Genomic DNA, 21,885 nt, shown 5'->3' with positions numbered 1-21,885 from the left:
CGGATGAACCCGAAGGCCTTGAAGGAGAGAGAGAGAGAGAGAGGCTAAGCTCTTCTTGGCGAAAGCTAAGAAGGAGCATAAGGGTAATCGAAGATCTAAGGCGATGGACTATTCTTCACATAAGTCCTTGAGGTTGCATAAGAAGCGGTGCCGGCACGATTCTCGACACTGTTCTTCCAGGGATTGGTCTCGGTCTCGATCCCCTCTGAGACAGCGCCGTATGGTATGGGAGGTGAGTCCAACAGTCACTCCTCAGCCTCAGAGTCCACAGGCTTCTCCGGCACCGACATTAATAGAGGTCTTCGAGTCCCCGGCGAGTCCTCCGGTTCACTTTTCTCCTGTGTCAACTCATGGTCAGGAGTACAAGCTTTGGATTTGGTTCAAGTGCCTCAGGACGAAGAGTTTCCTGCCTTCCCGACTCCGGGAGCAGTGCAGCAGCGTTTCTTAATGCTATGTTTAGCATTTTCAACACAGCTATGGTCCCTGCTGGTGCACCGGCTGGTCCCACGAGTCCATTACCTTTCACGCTGGGTTCACCGGCGCCGTACAAACAGGCCCCGTTTATACCCTTCTATCCAGGTGAAGGTGCTGGTTCGGCACCAATGACGTTGTCAACCCAGATGATGTTGCCAACGGTGCCGATGGATTCGATACCGGCGCCGGATGGGTCCCAATTGAGACCCAGTATCTCTCCACCCTCTCCTCCGCCGGAGCGTCCATCTGATTTGAAACCGGCATTGCCGACGTCGGGTAATTCTCTGTCGACGCCGCGGTTGGAGGCCAGACTGAGCTTGAGAAAGAGGGCCTTGAGGCTCTTGGAGGAGCAGGAGTATTGGCAACAGCTGTTGGAGGAAGGAGAGATTCCTGAGCCTATGGGTGAGTTTCAGGGCCTGGACTCTGCAAGTGGCCTAGATACATCCCCGAGTGGGATCTTTCATCCCCTGGCGAGCTCACAGAAGAGGCAGCATCTTACCACAGCGTGATAAGAAAGGCTGCTGAGTGCTTTGACCTTCCTTTACTAGCATCGGAGGTAAAGACAAACATTCTGACTGAGGTGTTGCATTCTTCCTCTACGTCTTATGAGCCCCTACTCCCTTTTAATGATGCCCTTACTGAGCCAATTCTAGACATTTGGAGGAAGCCTGTCACAACTCCAGCAGTTTCCAGGACTATGGCTAGGAGGTACAGAGTTGCTCCAGGGAATCCACAGTTTTTGTCTCAGCATCCAACACCTGAGAGCTTAGTAGGGCAAGCCTCTTGGTCTGCCTAGTCTGCACCTGTTTCCTTCCCTGCTACTCCATCAGATAGAGAGTCTAAGCGAATGGAGCAAACAGCAAAGAAGGTTTTATCCTCGTGCAGTATTGCCTTGAAGTCTGTCAATGCTACCTGTGTGCTGGGGAGGTATATTCATGCCCTGATGGACACAGCAAGAGTTGTTGTGCAAGCTTGCCTCAGGCTGTGCAGGGGCAGTTTGATGAACTCCTGTTGGACACTCAAGCGGCAGCCATGCAGGTTATTCAGTCTGGTTTGGCTATGGCAGATTCAGTTGCCAGGGCAATGGGCACTACAGTGACAACCAGGAGGAATGCGTGGCTTAGGTCTTCTGGCTTTTCCACGGATGTTCAGACAACTTTGTTGGATCTTCCGTTTGATGGTGAGAAGTTGTTTGGATCCACGGCTGACTCAGCTTTGGAGCATTTTAAAGACAGCAGGGCTACTGCAAAGTCTTTGGACTCCAGGCTTCAGCGTCCAAACCCTTTAGATCATTTAGGAGATTCAGGGGTTTTGGCTGTGGGTCCTCTTTTCATGGAATGCCACATTCCAGCATGCAGCAGCCTGCCAACCCTCTCTATAGGTCTTATAGAGGAAGGGGGAGCATTAGAACGCGAGGAGCCACTCAGCAGCCTTCTGTCTCAGCTTCTTCCTCTGGGAGGACCCATCAAGGAAAGCAGCCCTAGTTTTCTCTCCATCTTGCAACATACTTCTCCCATAGGGGGAAGGCTATTTCATTTTATCCACGAGTGGGAGTTAATCACATCGGAATCTTGGGTGCTGAATATTGTGGGGAAAGGTTATGCTCTTCCTTTTGAAGAGTTCCCCCCCACCATCCCTCCCCGTCATTCGTTTTGTATGGAAGATTATCTCCTGTTGCTTAAGCAGGGGGTGCAAGTCCTTTTGTTAAGTGCAGTGGAGTTGGTTCCAGAGCAGGAAAAGGGTCAGGGATGCTATTCGAGGTATTTCCTGATTCCCAAGAAGGATTGTCGATTAACGCCTATCCTGGACCTGGGGATTTTTAAATGGTTCCTCAAACAGGAGAAATTCAAAATGCTGACCCTAGCACAGGTGCTTCTGGCGTCGAACAAAGAAGACTGGATGGTGTCTGTCGACTTGCAGGATGCTTATTTTCATATCTCCATTATGAAGTCGCATAGGAAGTATCTCCGGTTTGTGGTAGGGTCACAACACTACCAGTTTATGGTCCTTCCTTTTGGTCTTACTTCCACAACTTGAGTCTTCACGAAGGTGATGGCAGTGGTTGCAGCGGACCTCAGAAGGAAGGCAGTATCTGTATTCCCTTGCCTGGACGATTGGCTGATCAAAGCCAGGTCCCCAGAGCTTGTGCTGCATCACTTGCAAATGACAACGCAGTTGTTGTTCAACCTGGGCTTTACGGTAAATGTGCCCAAGTCTCACCTGGAGCTCTCTCCGTGCCTCCTGTTCATAGGGGCAGTACTGGATACAACATTGAATCGGACCTACCCTCCGTCTCAGAGGATTCAGGACATTCAGGCATTGATTCGAATGTTTCAAAAGGGAGCGGCTGTTCCGGTCCTACGTCTGCTCGGTCTGCTCGCTTCTTGCATTCTGTTGGTCACTCATGCACGTTGGCACATGAGGGCTGTCCAGTGGTGCCTTCGCAAGCAGTGGTTTCAACATAAAGGGGATCTGGAGGAGTCGATAACGATCTCCAGAGACGCCGCAGTGGATCTACGATGGTGGGCTGTGGATGGCAACCTTTCCCAAGAAAGGCCGTTTTGCCTCCCACCTCCGGCGGCCACGGTCATAACAGTTGCTTCCACTCTAGCGCGGGGAGCTCATCTGGGGGACCTGGAGATCAAAGGTCATTGGTCTCCAGTGGAACAGATGTTTCACATCAATCTGTTAGAATTACGGGCAATACATCTGGCTCTCAAGGCTTTGCTCCCGTCCCTTCGCGGTCAGTCAGTTCAAATCTTGACGGACAACATTAGCACAATGTGGTACATCAACAAGTAGGGAGGAGTAGATTCGTACCTTCTCTGCAGAGAGGCTCTGCGGCTCTGGTCCTGGGCACAGGCCCATTGGATTTGCACAGTAGCAAGCCATCTGGCCGGAGTTCTCAACGTACGTGCGGACAGTGTCAGTAGGCATTTCTTGCCGATCACGAGTGGCGTCTCCATCCAGACCTGGTTCTTCTGGATGTGGGAATTTCCACAGATAGACCTGTTTGCCACTCAGGAGAACGCACACTGCCTGTCATTCTGCAGCCTCCAGTATCTGTTGCAGGGGGCGCTGGGGACGTGTTTCAGATGTCTTGGTGCGAACAATTGCTTTACGCATTTCCCCCATACCCTTGATTCCTCTGGTTCTGAGGAAGATTCAACAAGATCGGGCTCAAGTCATTTTAATAGCCCCGAATTGGCCAAGAAGGGTATGGTACACAGACCTTCTCCAGCTCTCACTGTGCCCTCCGCTCTGTCTCTCTCACAGGGCAGACCTCCTCTTGCAGTCAAAGGGGCAGGTTCTACACCCCCACCTCCAGAGCCTGCACCTACATTCCTGGAGATTGAATGGGGCAATCTGAGTTCCTTTTCTCTCTCTCCAGAAGTGGTGGATGTTATCTTATCAGCCAGACGACACTCCACCAAGACTGTCTATGCTAACAGAAGGGCAAAATTTGTTGCTTGGTGTGGAGAGAGGCACATTAATCCCTTAAAGGCCCATTTGTCTGATGTTTTGCTTTTTGCCCTTTTCTTGGCACAGAAGGGATGTGAGGTTGCGACTGTGAGGGTTATTTAGTTGCGCTGTCGGCCTTTCTGTGCCTTCCTGATCAGAACTTCCTTATTTAAGTCCCCTATAATTATTAGATTCCTGAAAGGTTTGAGTAACAAGTTTCCTCCCACCCCATTTGTCATGCCTCAGTGGGATTTGAATTTGGTTCGGACTTTCTTAATGGGTTCACCGTTTGAGGCTATGTATTCTTGCCAGTTGAGGCTTATAGTTTTAAAAACAGTTATCTTAACGGCTATCATGTCAGCGAGGTGTGTGAGTGAGCTTCAGGGTCTTAGTGTGAAACCTCCTTTTACAACCTTTTATGCTGACAAGGTTGCGCTGAGAACCAGGGCAGCTTTCCTTCCTAAAGTAGTCACTCCCTTTCATATGGGCCAGTCTATAACACTCATCTTTTACCCTCCTCCTCATTCCTCAAAGGAGGAGGAAATACTTCATTGCTTGGATCCAAAAAGGGCTCTGAGTTTCTACATTGAGAGGACAAGAGACTTTCGAATTGATGATCAACTCTTCGTTGGATATGTGGGCAAGATGAGGGGCAAGGCCGTCCACAAGAGAACCCTTTCCAGGTATGTCATTCTTTGCATAAAGATATGTTATTCACTGGCAAAGAAGGTTCCTCCTGAGGGTATTAGGGCCCATTCCACCAGGGCTAAGTCTGTTACATCGGCCTTGGCTAGAGGTGTCCTAGTTGCTGAAATTTGTATGGCCGCAAATTGGACATTTTGTGCGTTCTGTTTTGCAGGATTTCTTGGTTTGACTAGTCAGGCACCCACCTCCAAGTGCAGAACCGCTTTGGGATTCTATTCATAAGGTGAGGAATCCATAGGTAGCTAGTGTATCCACCAGAAAAAGCGTTACCGAAGGTAAGTAACTTGCTCTTCTGGTGGATACAGTAGCTACCTGTGGATTCCTCACCGTCCCACCCGCCTTCACGTTGCCTGTATTGTCAGAGCAAGACTTCTTTTATTATAAATGTATATACGTTTTTGGTGTTTTTATACAAACAAATATTGTGGTTTATATTTGTATTTGGATTGGTATATATTGTTCTTGTGAGGTCGGTATTCACCTGTTAGCTTCGAAGGCATGTAAAAAATTGTGAAACTGACGTCAGCACGCCGGCGAGGACTTCTTATTTCCATGATGACGTCAGACAGAGTTGTGTGCGGAGCCGTGAAATTGTGACATACTCATCAATGTGGAGAGCTAGGAAGAAACTTTCCGTTGAATGCTGGTGAATTGGGAGAATTCATAAGGTGAGGAATTCACAGGTAGCTACTGTATCCACCAGAAAAAGCATTACCGAAGGTAAGTAAGTTCTTATGTGGTAATTCAGGGACAGAAGTAGGTGTGAAATCAACATGCCTGAGAGAATGGTGAAGACACTTGTATTCACACTGTTCATCACATTCCAAAATAAGGACAATTAAAATCCCCCAAGGAGCTAAAGGAAGTGCATTGTTTATGAATGAGTGAGATCTGGTAAACTAGAGTTAGCGAACCACGATTGGGTCAGAGACAACCAGAGTTTACAGTAGTGGCAGATGCGTCACTTACTGGAGCTCCAGGCGATCCGACTAACACTGAAGGCATTTCTTCCTGTTGTCAGGGGGAAGACAATGCAGGTGTTCATGGACAACACCACCACAATTTGGTACTGCAACAAGCAGGGTGGTGTGGGTTTGTGGACACATTGTCAAGAGTTCTTACGTCGCTGGACATGGCTGGAAGAGCAGGGCATAACCCTAGTGGTTCAACACCTGGCAAGTTCTCTGAACGCAGGCAGACAAACTCAGCCATCAATGCCTTGTAGATCACAAGTGGCATCTCCATCCGGAGGTGGCACGAGGATGCTTTCAGCAGTGGGGAGAGCCTTGGTTAGATCTGTTCGCCACCAAAGAGAATGCGCAATGTCAGCCGTATTGCGTGTTGGAGTTTCCAAGGCAACACTCACTCTGCAAAGCTTTTCGTCGCAAGTGGAGTTCAGGTCCCCTGTATGCCTTTCCGCCCATACCACTTCAGCCCAAGAAGATCAAGAACAACTGGGCCAGGCGTCCCTCAACCAAGATAGTATACGCTTGCCATTGGAAATGCTTTGTATATTATTCTACAGAAAGATCTATTGATCCTCTTTCTTCTTCCCTCTCTGACATTCTTCTCTTTGTCTTATCCCTTGTCTAGCAGGGCTCTGCATTGGGCACTCTCAAATGGTATCTTTCTGCCTTCTCTGTGTTCCTTCGGCTGCCCGGTCAGCCTTTGTTATAAAAACCTCCTATTGTAAATAGATCTCTTAAAGGGCTTGTACATATGTATCCTCCTATGCCCTTTGTCATGCCTCAGTGGGACTTAAAACTAGTCCTCACTTTTCTCATGTGTTCTCCCTTTGAGCCACTGCACAACTGTTCCCTCCGGCTGCTCACCATCAAGACTGCCTTCTTAGTGGCAATAACATCTGCCAGGAGGGTGAGTGAGATGCAAGCTCTCTCATCTAAGCTGCTGTATCTCACTGTGTTCCCGGACAAGGTGGTACTTTGAACTCTTTCTCCTCAAGGGGGTGACCCCATTTCACTTGGGTCCGAACATCACCCTGCCCACCTTCTTTGCTCCACCATGTCTCTCTAAGGAAGAGGAGCGACTCCATCAACTGGACTCAAAAAGAACATTGTCGTTCTACTTTGACAGCACAAAAGAGTTCCGGGTGGATGACCAACTCTTTGTGGTGTATGTGGGAGCAAAAAGGGTCGGGCAGTGCAGAAGCGAACCATTTCGTGCTAGGTCATTCTCTGCATTAAAATCTGCTACGTGCTGGCTGTGAAGCAGCCTTCTTAGGGCTTGAGAGCTCATTCCACCAAGGGCAAGGCTGCTACCACTGCATTAGCACAAGGTGTTTCATTCCTCAACATCTGTCAGGCAGCGATGTGGGCGTCCCAAACACACATGTTTGCAAGACAATACTGCCTGGACAATCAGGTCCGCAGAGACGGGCATTTTGCCCATTCAGTCATGAGAAGATCTGTCTGCAGCCCACCACCAGGAGGTTATGGCTTGGGTATCTATTCTAATGGTAAGGAATCTGCAGCTAGAAGTCTCTATCAGATGAAAAAGTTACTTACCTTCGGTAACGCATTATCTGGAAGAGATTCTGTCTAGCTTTGAAGTGTGTGAGGCACAGTAAAGCATAGGTACAAATAGCAAGATGTTCAACAAGGATGACAGGGAAGAATAAAAAAAAGGTTTTACCTCAATCACAGCATGATCAGCGGAAGGGCAGCAATCAAGCTGAAGCCATCAGCGCGTGGTTTATGCCCCTGCCAAAAGGACAGGAAGTTAAACCATTGCACACTGCCCAAATAAAAGACTCCAAATAAGAGTGACAATGAAGCCAATTAATGTTAAGCAATGGGAGGGCTGCAGGTCCTTTGTTGTATACAATATCTCTCACAAGCGAAACTGCACGCAGCGCATACACTGTCACAGACGAGACCTAAAAATGTGGACTGTAATGCAGGCAGTCGCAGAAAATTGAAGCATTCTTTACATTACTTTGTTGTTTGTTAGACCTATTCCCCAAGATCGGTCTGCCTAGTCGGCAGGGACCACCTTGAATGAAAGTGTCCCCGTCTCTGAAGTAGGAAAGGCTGATGTGGCAAATTTTCTTGCACTAGTGTGGCAGAGGAGTTTCTTACATTACACTGGTAGCACAGAGGGGTTACAAAAGCCTAAATATGGCCATAAGTATCTTGGCTATGAGTCACAAAAAGCTGGAGTAGGAGACCACAGTGTAGAGGCAGAGTGCTCTAGGAGGTGAATAACTTCATCCAAAGAAACATGTTTGCTATCAGTAATATTTTTTATTTCTCACCCATTCAGAAAAATGACAGAGAGAAGGAGCTGGTGTTGCTGAAGCGAGCACACCAGCAGCAGCAGGCGGTGTTAAGCAAGTACCAGGAGAAGCTGAGCAAGACCAAGGTGCTGGAAGATACGATAAAGCAGCAGGAGAAGGTAAGAAAATGAGAGGCTGTTGTGCCACCATCTTTGCTTAGAGTCACACAGAGATATAGGGCTAAATTCACAAAGATAAGTCTATGGCAATGATCTACACATGCACAGGTTTATGCCTAGACCTCGAGACAAATCTCTGACTAGATGTAATTCAGTGACTCTGGGCAGAGCTTTACACCTAGTAGTGGGCATATGTGTTCCCAACCTCTTACATAAGGGGGTAGGGAAATGTACAACTCAAAATACAACTGTAACGTTACTTCTAGTACATTTATGGACATATTTATGCATACGAAAGCCAAATGTAGATTGCCACCTATGCTATGTAGAACTATGAATTTAAAGATTAGGAAAATACGGTAAACCTGAGGATAACAAAACTAAATAATACACACCCAACAATCATTGCATATGGAAATATATAAATACAGCCCATGGTGTGGGCTGTGCCCTCTGTCACTTATGGTGTAAAATGTCATGAATCCAGACATCAATAACAGTTGTGTTTTGTGTTTGAGAGAGATAGATTTGGGGCATGCAGTATTATCATGTGTTCCTTGATTGTGTGTCTAGAGGACTGTGAGATGAGTTGTGTTTTGCTTTTAAAAGTTAGCAATTTACATATTTGTAATTTTCCAATTATATGCAATGTGTTCACATTTTTACAATGTAATGCACAATGGTTATGGGTATCTACAATAACTAAAATTATGGCATTATTTTAAAATAATGTTATTTCTTTTGATATTTGAAAGTATTTTTGAATATTTTTTATATAGAAGTGTCTGTCGTGAACATTATTTTATATTTTTTAAATAGTTTATATTTTAAAGTACTTGTACAATGTGATTTGTGTAGGTGTCTGTAATGTCTAAAATTACATTCCCACATTTTACCTTTAAATTATTTTTATTTTCATCTTGGTTTGATTATTTGCGCCAGAGCTGTTATCCATTGGCTGCACTAATTTTCTGTGATTCACTTTAAGTGCCTGTGAGTGTCGATATATGATGTCTCATTTATCCCAGGATCTGGTTGGTGTATATTTGAGTAGAAGAGGATATAACTATTGTAGATCCTGTACCATGGAGATGAGTACCAAGGCTAGAATTAATAATACGTGATTGGCTGGGGCACAAAGGGCTGCTTTCAGGGATGATGCACCCAGGGCCAGGTAGCCCTTACAGACCTAAGTAGCATATGAATTTCCTTCAGGCATGTATTACATTTGCTATAAGGAAATAACGGGTATTGTGCCTGAACTAATAGTATTGAAATAGTAGTTTCCATTAAGGACTTTGGGCCTGATTTAGAGTTTCGTGGATGGGTTACTACGCCATAAACCTGACGGACATCTTGTCCACCATATTTCGATATCTGTTGAATATAATGGAATCGTAATAAGGTGGACAGGATATCCGGCACGTTTGTGACGAAGTAACCTCATCTGGCGGCAAACTCTAAATCAGGCCCTTCATGCCAAACCTGTGGTGTGAAGTTGAAAAATCCAGGAAGATTTCCACACAGAATGGAAATGTTAAAACTTACTTTATTGTGCTTATGAAACTCCAGCCACAACCTTTGCCAGGTAACTCAGAAAACTGCCTTTCACAGCCTGCCTTTCGGCTTCAACAATCAACATTCTACTCAAAACTCTCCAGATGAAAAGAGCTTGTTATGGAAACTGCAGTTTCTCGTGGACACACCAAACACAGTCATATAAAAATAACTACACATTACCACATACAGCTTGTGAGAAAAATTATTTTTACACTACTTCAGTAAAGTGAATAATTTAGAACCATGTTTTAAACAAGCATTCTCAAACTCCATCAGTAACAAGTATGCAGTCCTTTGAGTTTGTCAATGCTTATTATTGTTACATACATGGCTACTGCAACTGAAAGCACATACGCGTTGACCATCTTCTTTAGAAATGGCCATCTTTGAATGGAGTTTCTTAAATTATAAGAAAAAACATTCAAAGATGCATCTACAGAGGTCATTTTGAATGTTTATTCTTTTAAGAAACTCCATTCACCTATGGCTTATGTGGATGTGCAGGCAACTGTGGCAACTTGAAAAGGAGATTCTTAAATCATAGAAAAAGACATCCAAAAATAATGACTACTACATGTGGATCTGCAGCAGCTGTCCTTGAGTGTGTTTGGGTTATATTTTAAGGTACCCCATTCACCAATGTTCACATTGGATATGCCGTCAAATGGGGTGGCTTTAGTTGAATGTATTTAGTTACATTTTAAGAAACCACATTAAAAAATGTCTGCCATATATATGAGTGCATCTGTGGCAACCAACTATAAATGGGTTTCGTAAAATATAACTCAATACATCTGTAGATGACCGCTGTGACTATTTACTCATTCACATACATGAGAACTATCTTGGAATAGCTGAAACCTTTTTGAAATGGTGTGCCAACAATAGTGTGATGGGCTGCACTCAGAGCATGAGGGGTCTGAGGAGAAAGCAGCCACTGCATCGGACTGCAAGGGAGTTAATAAAGAGAAGGCAGTGGGGAATAATAGGAAGGAGAAGAAATGAAATAGTCCCTTATTTGCACTGAAATGCAAGGTCTGAAGTCAGTACTGGAAAGATACACACCATCCAATTGAAACACTGTGAGACTAAAATGCTCTTTGGCCGTGACAAACACAGGAATGGGGAGGAAAACCATGATATCAGGAGCAGAAAGTAAAAAAAAAGGTGTCCAGTCATGAATAAAGAGCTTACCCAAATGCCACTGTATGTATTATATTGCTCATAATAGGTCTTTAACCGCAGACAGCTAAAGCAATCTGTAGGCAATATTTAAAATCACCAGAGTGGATTAGCCCTCCCAACAAATTCTTTTGAATATGGTTATACTTGCTTGCTCGTCTTATTAAATCTAATGCAAGGTTAGTAAAACCATTGGTTGTTTTTAGATCCCAATTCAGTACTGGCATATAAAATCTGGTATTAAGGCTCCTGGCCTCCTCAGGCTCATCTAATTCTCTTCTTTTGGCCTACATGAGCCTTGGGTTAATCACTTATTTGCATGCTGGCTCACCACTGAGCCAATTACCCAAGCTCAGGTACACCTTTGGTAACGAAGGTAATGAATGCAATGTGTCTTATGATAACATGTTTGGAGGGCAATTGCTATTGCTCTTAGCTTTGAGTCAGATAGGTGTGAAAGTCTAAATATCAACCATGATGTTGTGAGCTTAAAATTTTTTGTTGGTGGACAGTGTGTGTCATTCCTTTAGTGTAATGTCCTGCTTTTTTATATTGGGCTTTCTAAGATAATTGAGAAGATGGAGCGGATCATGGACAATAAGCTGAAGGAGCACAACAGAGGAAAGAAGGAGGCACCCAGCAGAAAGATAGGTATTTAAGCTATTTTTTTCTCAGCAGTGGCCGGAAGGTATGCATATTATCTATCCTTCCTCCTCAGATACAGATCCACCAATGCGTCAATATCAGAAAAGTGAGTACGAACATAGTTTAATCCTAGGGCATACCACATACGTGCAAAAGCATCTCTATCTTGCTTATCTCTGAAGGTGGGTACCCCCTTAGAATATAATTCTGCCTTACTGAGCTAACTTTAACATTGTTCTCAATCAAAGGTAACCAAGAATGCTTGAAGCTAGATGTGACACCTAGAGAGACTGTTGATAGCTGTGCACTGTAGACTATCTGGACTTGAAGACGTTCATGCAAATTGCCTAAACTTCATTTTTAGTGGCATCTTGTCAAATGCAGCTCGCTGCAAATCTCCTAATTCTTATTTCACCATGTCCCATTAGGAGGAACTATAGAAGACACCATGCAGAAAGAAGTGCATGCAACAATTCTGGCTGAAAATGCAAGACTCAGGGGAGAACTGGACAGAGTGCGCTTCCAGCCTGCACCAATCATTCTGCAGCAACCACCCATGCCTGTAAGACCAGAATTGTGCAAATGGTTGTTAAATCATGGAGAGGGATGCTGCTAGTTTTGGACTGCTGGATATTCTCCACACTCCATCATGACAATAATTTGCATAATACACACACATAAACACACTTTTCAATTAAAAATCATGAAATTCACCAGCTCAACAAACCATGATTTGCTTACCTGCCATGCAAACCATATCTCGCACACTGGAGAAAATTCAGATGCTTTTCAGTGTTATTTCATAACCATAACTGCACTTCAATGTTAGTTTATTTTAGGATATATTACATCCAACTTCTTTAAAAGCAACCTCTCTGCGGATGGCCAACATCTCAGGTTTAAAGCTTTTCTAAGGGGATAGTAGGGTTGGTCAAAGGGAATGGTCTGTTACCATGCCTAGCACACAACTCTCCATGAATGGCCAACCCCCAGTGTGACCGCCAACTGGCTGCATACAGTGGTAATTGGCCTGCCATCCTAAATCCCCATTGTGTAATCCATTTGGTGTGTCAAATTGATTTTTATTTTTTTATCTTTTGCTGGATTCCAAAATCTTGAGACCCCCAGGAGAGTCAGTAGGCTTCCGTATCTGCAAACATGACACAATCAACTTAAAAAAAATCATTTTAATGCTGGGCTTGGGTCAATGTACACCTTTTTTGCACCTTACCCGCAGCGGGCTGAAGTTGGGGACAGGTCCAGGCCACAGGCCCGGTTATGATTAGCTCTAACCTTTAGGACCAAAATTTAAGAAAGCCTAGTTCCTCCTTGTGCCAGTTAGCATCATTGTTTATGACGCCAATGTGGCTTAACAAGGCCAAATTTGCTGCGTCAGATTTCCAAAGTGGCGCAATGCATGCATTGTGCCACTTTTTAACACCTTGCATCACATTATGCCTGCACTAGGTATAATGTATGTAAATGGCACAGTGGAATCTATGAGATGTATGTCATTTTTAGCTGCTATTATTAACACCTCCACAGAGCAGGCGTTAAAAGGGGGCACAACATCATTCTGAATAGGCCCCTCTGTACCTTGCAGAATTAGCGCCAACATTTTTGGCGCTAATCCTGCAATGTACTACAATAGCGTCAAAAAATATGACACTGTTGTCCCTAACCTGCACCATGGTGCAACATATGTTTAATACGGAGCACACATGGTGGCATTAGGGTGGCGCTGATGGGCGCAAGAAAAGTGGCGCTGCACTTTTCTTAAATTTGGGCCTAGAACTTTCACAACAGCTTCGCAAGGCATAATTTGCACACCCATTGAATGGTAATGGTCACTGTATTTATACTATTAAGTAATACCGCCTAAAAGCACAGCGTAAATGAATAACAACACAAAATTGAACCACTGAATAATGCTAAGTTTGTAGTAATTTGTTTCATAGTGTTAAAGATAATGTGTATGTTAAGTACAAGTATTTATGACATTTGTATTTGCATCTTTCACGTCTAAGGTGAAGTTGTGAACATTGCACTCGGTGTGTGAGTTATGGTTTGCGTAGCTGTTCCTTGAGTTATGGATTGCGGGGTTGACCCTAACTTTCAAATTTCAGAGATTTTTCAATTATAATTTGCAACTATATGTGTACGACAATAGTTTTTTTTTTTCTTACGTGAGTTCTGTTCTAACTATATCTTCTCTTTAATCTTGCTCTGTACAATGAGTGTATTTGTGTATAAACTAAAGTGGAAGGGGAGTGAGAGGAAGATGGGAAAAGGGAAGGACAGAGGAAATAGCCAGCGGCTGCTTGTGGTTCCTCTGGAATCTGGACGCTAAAGAACAGTTTAATGTGCAGCATCCGAAGAGGTCCCTGTGTTCCGAACATGATGTTAATACCATGCAGGCAGGCTAGCCGGTTAGAAGGGTGTGCGTCACCATAAATGAACTGCGTCATGATGGGTGGCAGTGTTCCTGCTGAGCTGGTACTAGCACATAGTGTTCTGATCTGTGATATATACACAATAAAGTTTGCCAGCTGTAGTTGTCATTCTTCTTAGGGCTCTAATATGTACGTACTGAATACTATACAGTAAATCTGCCCTTTAATGGCACAACATCACTAAGAATGCAGTTTTCCACACCAGAAGACCAATTCACAAAGAAAGCCAGGGATGTACCAACAGAGATCTCCGCCTCTGCCATCTCATGCTGTCCTGATTTTATCTTCTTCACAAAAATTCCCTGCTTTATGCCAGGGATGCTGTGATAGTTGTAGGCTTGCAGGCTACTCCTGCAAAGGTCATTTGACCTTTGCCGTGCGCACCTATTCCCACTGTACAGAGTTCTCCCTGCCACTTTTTTTCTCCCAAGGGAAACTGGTTTCCCATTAGAGAAAGCCACGCAAAAAGAAGGAGCAATCCACTTCTCTTCTCACAATGGAGGTGGATTTACACCATCCTGTGCTTGAGTAAATCTCCAGCTCATTGCTATTGTGGAGTGGGGGGGGGGGGGAGAATTTTCGGGATACCCACCCTGTTTGTGGCTGTTTACTAACTTCCAAGGCAAACCACACATTGTCATGCCCAGAAAGAAACACCCAGTCCCCTTGAGCTGGATATTCCAGAGCAGAGAATTCCACACTCACTCTGGAGTTCTGCACCTTCGTAAATGGATTTACTCCTGCTAGGAACCCATTTTTGAACTCCTTTCAAATATATAAAGGTTTGGTCATAAACTTACTTTGTGATTACACTCCATGAGGTTCAATTTCAGAACTTATTACATTCTAGGATTCAGTTGTTTCAAATGAACAAAGCAATGGTTCATAAAAGAAAGGGCATGGAGTGCTGCATCTTTGATGATGTAGTCATTTGGTAACCTTGCTTTTAACTATGTTGCTGGATATTCTTGTTGATTTTGGATTTCCTTGCATGTTTCTCTTTGATCACAGCAGGATGCCTTCACCGATTCAGAGAAGCTGTCACTGCTCGCCAAACTGGAGAAAGCACAGTCCCGGGTTCAGAATCTCGAATCCCAGGTCTGCACATTAGAACTGAACAGTATTTTTTATTACTCCCGTTATTCTTCACCAGTGTCTTCAAGTACCTTTTCCTCTTCCTCTGCACTACTGAATCTTGCCTGTCCCTCACTCATTGTACTTCATGCTCTTGCTTGGCCTGCTCACATTTTTAATCCCCTTTTCTGCGGTTGCCTCCACCATAGTTTCCATACCTTCAGTTGGTCCTTCCCTTCTGTGTAATCTAAGGTAGCTTCCCCCTTTTTCTCCTCTATTAACCGTCCCTTTGTTTCTCTTCACAGGCCCCGGGTCACCCCTCTTCTCTCTAGTTGCTCCCTATTTCTCTCTGTTCTGCTTTCTCGTTCTCCTTCTCTCTCCAGCTTGTTCTTTTTCTCTCTTGCTCTCTCCGTTGTATTATTGGAATTACTTTATTGTTAACATATTTTCAATCTGAGCAAGAGAAAGAAATGCTGTAAAACTTCAAAAAGTATGGAGATACATCTTTTTAAAAACGTAGAACACTACTGTTAAGATGAATCACAAACGCAGCTTATGTGAACTGAATAAACACCTTCCTTGTATGCTGGAAAATAAATCATTTCTTCAGGGGTGGCAATACATAAAGCAAAACCATAAACTTCTATTAAATATAAAAACAATTAAGCGTAGTAATTGTATAATAAAATAGATCTGGGTTGAATGAAAATGAGCATTCAAAACCTGGTTCGAAAAGCACTTTCTTCACTATGCCAGGCCATTGCTCTGGCTTGGTACAGGAAACATGGCTCCAGCTTATGCACTTCAAGCTCAAATAGGTTTGAAATACATAGTATGAGGAGTGTGTCTTCATGTGTGTGGAATGAAGGTTCATTAAAGTTTTGGTTGGCACACAGAGGGCCTCATTACAAGTCTGGCGGTCACTAGACCGCCAGACTCGCGGTGGCAGTCAGACCGCCACCAATTTGACAGTCCGATCGCCACATTAAAACCCTTGTGGTCGGGCCACCAGCTCCACCAGGAACAGAGATCCCGGCGGTCTGGAGGTTGGTGGGGGTCCTAATTCAACAGGGCAGCGCTGCAAGCAGCACTACCCCGGGGATTACAACCTCGTTCTCCGCCAGCCATTTCATGGTAGTATCACTGCCATGAAAATGCTGGTGGAGAACGGGTGCAAGGGACCCCAGATGCCCTCCTGGCCATCACCATTGCAGTGTTCACTGTCTGCTTTACAGACAGTGAACATTGCAGTGGTGCTGGTGCACCCTGTAGGCTACAGCATTGCCCCTGGCTCGATTATGAGCCAGAGACAAAGCTGTTTCCCGCTAGGCCAGCGGGCGGAAACTCAGGTTTCCACGTGATGAATTAGCTGTAAGCTCTTATTAACACTAGCAGGTTCTAACAGAGGTGCTTCAGCTGCAGGTTTCCACATTGGAACCAATGTTGCCCTTTAATGAAGCCCTCACTGATGTCCTGCTGGGTATGTGGTCTAAGCCCAGCACAGTGGCACCCGTAAATAGAACAATTGGCCACCACCATCACCCGGCTACGGGTGACCCTAGATTCCTCATGCTACATCCCACCCTGGAGAGCTTGGTGGTGCAGGCCTCCACTTCCCATGGTGCCTTCCCTTTTACTCCCCTGGATAGGAAATCTAAGAGGTTGGACCAATTGGGAAAGAAGATGTTCTCTTCCTTCGGCCTATTGGGCAGTTTGTCCCATAGTTTATGGGATATGGTGGCACAGGTGCTGCCTCAGGTCACGGAGAATGTGAGGGCCACTCTCTCAGAGGCAGTCAAAGATGGGAGAGATGCAGCCAAGTCTATCATCAGTTGTGGTTTGGACACAACGGACTTGCTGGGTAGGGCGATTTCCTCAACAGTGGCCCTTTGATTCCATGCCTGACTTCGTACCTCTGGTTTTTGGGGGAGATCCAGACAAAACTCACGGACATGCCCTTCAATGGGATATGGCTTTTTGGTGAAATGGCAGACTAGACGCTGCAGCGCTTCAAGGACTACCAGGCTATGGCCAAGTCCTTGGGCCTGTCAGCGACCCCTTGCAACAGTCTTTTTTGGCCCTGTAGAGGCTTTGGAAGGGGTGTGGCACCACGTCATCCACAGACCAGCCACCATCCTCTGCCAGGCCAACATCTTGTGCTGGGATGTGGTTGTGGTGCCTTCGGACCCAGAGGATCTGGTCAGAAGTTATCCACCACCCAGCCCCCCACCTTTACAGCATCTAAGCCCTGCTAGTGTGATTCTGGAAGACCATGTTCGTCCAGTTGGAGGGAGGATTCAATTTTATCTCCCTCTCATAACATTGGAAAATAGGTCTTGCAGATCACACAGAATGGCTATTCCCTCCCTTTCCAGTCTTTCCCTCCCCAGTGCCTCCCTCAAAATAACGGCAGATGGAGGATCACTTGGTTTTGCTCCGCAAGGAAGTTGTAGCTCTCTTGTCCAATGAAGCTATAGAAAAAGTCCTGATATCAGAAGTAGGCAGTGGTTGTTATTCCCGCTACTTTCTGCTACCCAAAAAGAACAAGGTTCCTTCGCCCTATCTAGATTTGTGGGACATCAATCTCTTCCTCAAAAGGAGAAATTCAAAATACTCACTCTGGCTCAGGTCTTGTCTGCACCCCTCGAGTGTTCTCCAAGGTGATGGCGGTGTGCGCAGCTCATCAGCTGGGCAGGATAGGGGTTTCAGTCTTCCCCTACCTCAACGACTGTCTGTTGAAGGCTCCCTCGCCCCAGACTGTTGTCACCCACCTTCAGACTATGGTGAACCTCCTGCATTTGCAGGAGTTCACTATAAACGTGCCGAAGTCACACCTGACACCCTCTCAGATGCTTCATTTCATCAGAGCTGTTCTAGACACTGTGCAGTTTCGGGCCTGTCCACCCCAGCAGCGAGTCCAAAATATTCAGCTTATGATTCCGATGTTTAGGCCCCTATCCTGGATTTTGGTGAAACATACACTGAGGCTGTTGGGCCTCATGGTCTCCAGGATCCTGTTAGAAAGAAAATGCTAGATGGAATATGAGGGCTCTGCAGTGGGACCTGAAGTGCCAATGGCCACAGCATCAGGGAAATCTCACCGATATGGTTCAGATCTCGGAGGGAACTGCAAAAGACCTCAGTGGTGGTTAATGACCTGCGAGTGGGTCAGAGGCAGACTCCCCTCCCTTTTCCACCTGGAGTTTACAGTAGTGACAGATGCATTACTTCTGGGATGAGACGGCCATCTGGGAGAGGTGGAGATCAGAGGCCTCTGGTCTCCTGCCGAATCTGGACTCCATATCAACTTACTGGAACTCCAGGCGATCCTGCTGGCATTGAAGGCATTTCTTCCTGTTGTAAAAGGGAAGATGGTTCAGGTGTTCACGAAAAACACCACCTTAGTGTGGTGCTGCAACAAGCAGGGCAGTGTGGAGTCGTGGACCCTTTGTCAAGAGGCCTTGCATCTCTGGACTTGGCTGGATCAGCAGGGCATAACCCTGGTGGTTCAACACCTGGCAGGTTTTCTGAATGCCAGAGAAAACAAACTCAGCCATCGATGCCTAGGGGATAATGAGTAGTGTCTCCATCCGAGGTGGCACAAGGACTCTTTCAGCAGTGGGGAGAGCCTTGGTTAGATCTGTTAGCCTCCAAAGAGAACACACAATGTCAGCAGTATTGTGTATTGGAGTTTCCAAGGGGGCAACCTCTCAGTGACACTTTTTGTCACAAGTGGAGCTCAGGCCTCCTGTATGCCTTTCTGCCCATAACAATTCTGTCCAGAGTTCTCAAGAAGACCAAGAATGACCGGGTGTAAGAAAGTGGCTCTGTATATACTATACCAAAATGAGGTATAGTGTGCACAGAGTCGAGAGGTTCCCTAGAGGCTTAACAGATGATAAAGTAGATAATACTAATGCTCTCTTTTGTGGTTGTTTGGTCAAGCAGTTAGGATTATCAGAGGGTAGTGAAAAGCATTTGTTGTACACCCACAGTCAAGAAATGAGGCACACACTCAATGACTAACCTCAGGCCAATTGTTTTAAATAGATTTTTTTTTTTTTTTTTTCCAGAACCAGAAAGTCTTTTTTGCAGGTACATGCAGTTGTCAATAGGTATCAATCATATGTCTCAAATGTACTTTGATTTTTGCAGGTAAAGCAGTTTATAAGTAACACTTTTCTATTTCAAAAGTTGACACTTTAATTTTTCATAGGAGTCAATAGAGTCCTAGGGGGATGGGTGGAATCTTAGCACAGTTAACAGCTAAGTGCACGACTTACGATTCCAATCCTCGGGGGTTAGGATGTCTACAGGTCAACGCTTAGGCTGACTCCAAAAGTTCACAAACAGCAACACGGGCCCGGCTGGGTGCAGAAGTCAAAGTTGGTGTCTGGTTTATAACGGAATCCTATGAGGACTGGGGGTGCTTGGTAGAAAGCAGATTGCAGGTAAGTACCCACGATTCCAGGACACAAGCCTGGGGGGTGTAGGTCAGCATTGAGGCGGGAGGGGTACAGGTTCACACCAAACACACAGCCACAGCTGCACTTGGGCGGCCGTGTGCAGGGTGCAAACACAGAGCTGGGCGCCCAATGCTTCTCAATAGTTGGACCCTGGGGGGTCACAAAAGGTGCTGCAGGCTGGGTCCAGGGGGTTGGTTCCAGGAAACCAGAGGCTGGACAGGTAGTGGAGGCACCCGCTGAATGTTGTTGGACCATTGCTCAGATTCCCCAAGGCCAGGGGAGTGCGGGTGCAGGGGTCTCCTTGGGTGACAGGTATCTTTGTCAGATCCAGTCGGGGTCCTCCAGATTCAGATTGCAGGCGTTGTTGTGTTAGCCAATATGGCCACACTGCACTTACAATGTCTAAGAATAGACTTAGACACTGTAGGACAATATTGCCCATGCAGCTATACCCTCACCTGTAGTATAATCACCCTGCCTTAGGGTTGTAAGACCTGCTAGGGGGGTGATTTACCTATGCCACAGGCAGTGGTTTTTGGGCATGGCACCCGGGGAGGGGTGCCATGTTGACTTTACTTTCTTCTCTCCACCCACATACACAATCTGCAATGGCAGTATGCATGTGTTTGGTGAGGAGTCCCTTAGGGTGGCACAATACATGCTGCAGCCCTTAGGGAGCCTCCCTGGTCACAGAGCTCATGGTGCCACTGGTACCTTTTACAAATGACTTAGCTGTGTACCAGGGGTATGGCAATTGTGTAAGCAATGCTACAGTTTAGAGAAAGAACACTGGTGCTGGGGCCTGGTTAGCAGGATGCCAGGACGCTCTCAGTCAAGTTAGCATCAGATTTCAGGCAAAAAGTGGGATGGAGGTACCGCAAACAAGGGGCCAGTTTCCTATACCGACCCTAAGAAATCCTAGTTGCTCTGAACTGAGCACAGAGAGTTCGGTATCCTGAGCTTCTGAAAATGAGCATCAATCCTCCAATCAGGCTGCCCCTTTAGGAACATCTTATGTTGCAGGGGAAGGTTCTCCACCCAAACTTGTCAACTCTGCGCCTTCATGCATGGAGATTGAGCAGCGGCAGTTGGCAGCCTTCGACCTTCCTCCCGAAGTCTGTAAAGGTATTTTGACAGTCAGGCATCCCTCCACTAAGATGGTATGCCACTGCCATTGGAACCTCTGTTTATTATTATACTGAAATATCTATTGATCCTCTTTCTGCTTCTCTCTCACATTCTATTCTTTGTCTTATCCCTTGCCCCTCACGGCTCTGCAGTGGGCACTCTTAAAGGGTATCTTTCTGCCTTATTGGTGTTCCTTGGGCTGCCCGATCAGCCATTGTTATTCAAATCTCCTGTTGTACATAGATTTCTTAAAGGGCTTGTTCCTAGGTATCCTCCTACACCCTTTGTCATGCCTCAGTGGGACTTAAATCTGGTCCTCACTTTTCTCATGTGTGCTCCCTTTGAGCCACTGCACAACTGTCCCTTCCAGCTGCCTCAAGACTGCCTTCTTAGTGGCAAAAACATCTTCCAGGAGGGTGAGTGAGATGCAGGCTCTCTCATCTAAGCCTCTGTATCTCACCATGTTTTCGGAAAAGGTGGTACTTATAACTCCTGCCTTTTTCCTCCCCAAGGTGGTGATCCCATTTCACCTGGGTCAGAACATAACCCTGCCCACATTCTTTGCTCCACCACATCCCTCTAAAGAAGAGGAGCGACTCCACCAGCTGGACCCAATAAGGGTGTTGTCATTCTACCTTGACCACACAAAAGAGTTCCGGGTGGATGACCAACTCTTTATAGGGTACGTGGGAGCAAAGAAAGGTAGGGCAGTGCAGAAGTGAACAATTTTGCGCTGGGTCATTCTCTGCATTAAGATCTCCTACGCGCTTGCCAAGAAGCAGCCTCATGAGGGCTTGAGAGCTCATTCCACTGCGGGCAAGGCTTCTACCACTGTGCTAGCACAGGGTGTTTCAGACCTGGACATCTGTCATTTAGCGAAGTGGGTGTCCTTCCACATGTTGGCAAGACATTACTGCCTGGATAATCAGGTCTGTAGAATCGGGCAATTTGCCCAATCAGTCCTACAGGACTTTTTAGTATGAGAAGATCTGTCCGCAGCCCACTGCCAGGAGGTTATGGCTTGGATATATATTCTAAAGGTAAGGAATCTGCAGCTACAAGTCTCTATGAGATGAACAAGTTACTTACCTTCGGTAATGCATTATCTGGTAGAGACTCGAACTAGCTGCAAATTCCTTACACCCACCAATGCCTCCCTGCTCTGCGGACACTTCTACTAAGGTTAGGGATTGTCCCTTTCAGGGCCCTAGTTTTTTGCCACAAACAAACTATTTGGCCAAAATTTACAAAAAAGTGGCGCAGCGACAAAATTTGCAGCTCCACTTTTGAAATGCAGGGTTACGCTGTATTTAAAAATATAT

At 45.7% G+C, this 21,885-nt stretch overlaps 1 protein-coding gene across 3 annotated transcripts in view; it reads left to right on the top strand.

The window, feature by feature from the left end:
* CCDC33 (coiled-coil domain containing 33) overlaps positions 1 to 21,885 on the top strand; it is an 808,167-nt gene that overhangs the window by 739,918 nt on the left and 46,364 nt on the right. For 2 of the 3 annotated variants that reach the window (XM_069222214.1, XM_069222217.1), the window contains exons 18-21: positions 7,924 to 8,055; positions 11,364 to 11,448; positions 11,871 to 12,004; positions 14,907 to 14,993. In XM_069222214.1, coding sequence (XP_069078315.1) covers positions 7,924 to 8,055; positions 11,364 to 11,448; positions 11,871 to 12,004; positions 14,907 to 14,993 — 438 coding nt within the window. The remainder of the gene's footprint in view (positions 1 to 7,923; positions 8,056 to 11,363; positions 11,449 to 11,870; positions 12,005 to 14,906; positions 14,994 to 21,885) is intronic. The other variant, XM_069222216.1, reaches the window with a different exon arrangement.

The sequence above is a fragment of the Pleurodeles waltl genome, chromosome 3_1 (genome assembly GCF_031143425.1).
Source record: "Pleurodeles waltl isolate 20211129_DDA chromosome 3_1, aPleWal1.hap1.20221129, whole genome shotgun sequence".
In the NCBI taxonomy this organism is placed as follows: Eukaryota; Metazoa; Chordata; class Amphibia; order Caudata; family Salamandridae; genus Pleurodeles; species Pleurodeles waltl.
The sequence above is the reverse complement of the archived record's forward strand: the minus strand, read 5'-3'. Positions and strand labels throughout refer to the sequence as shown.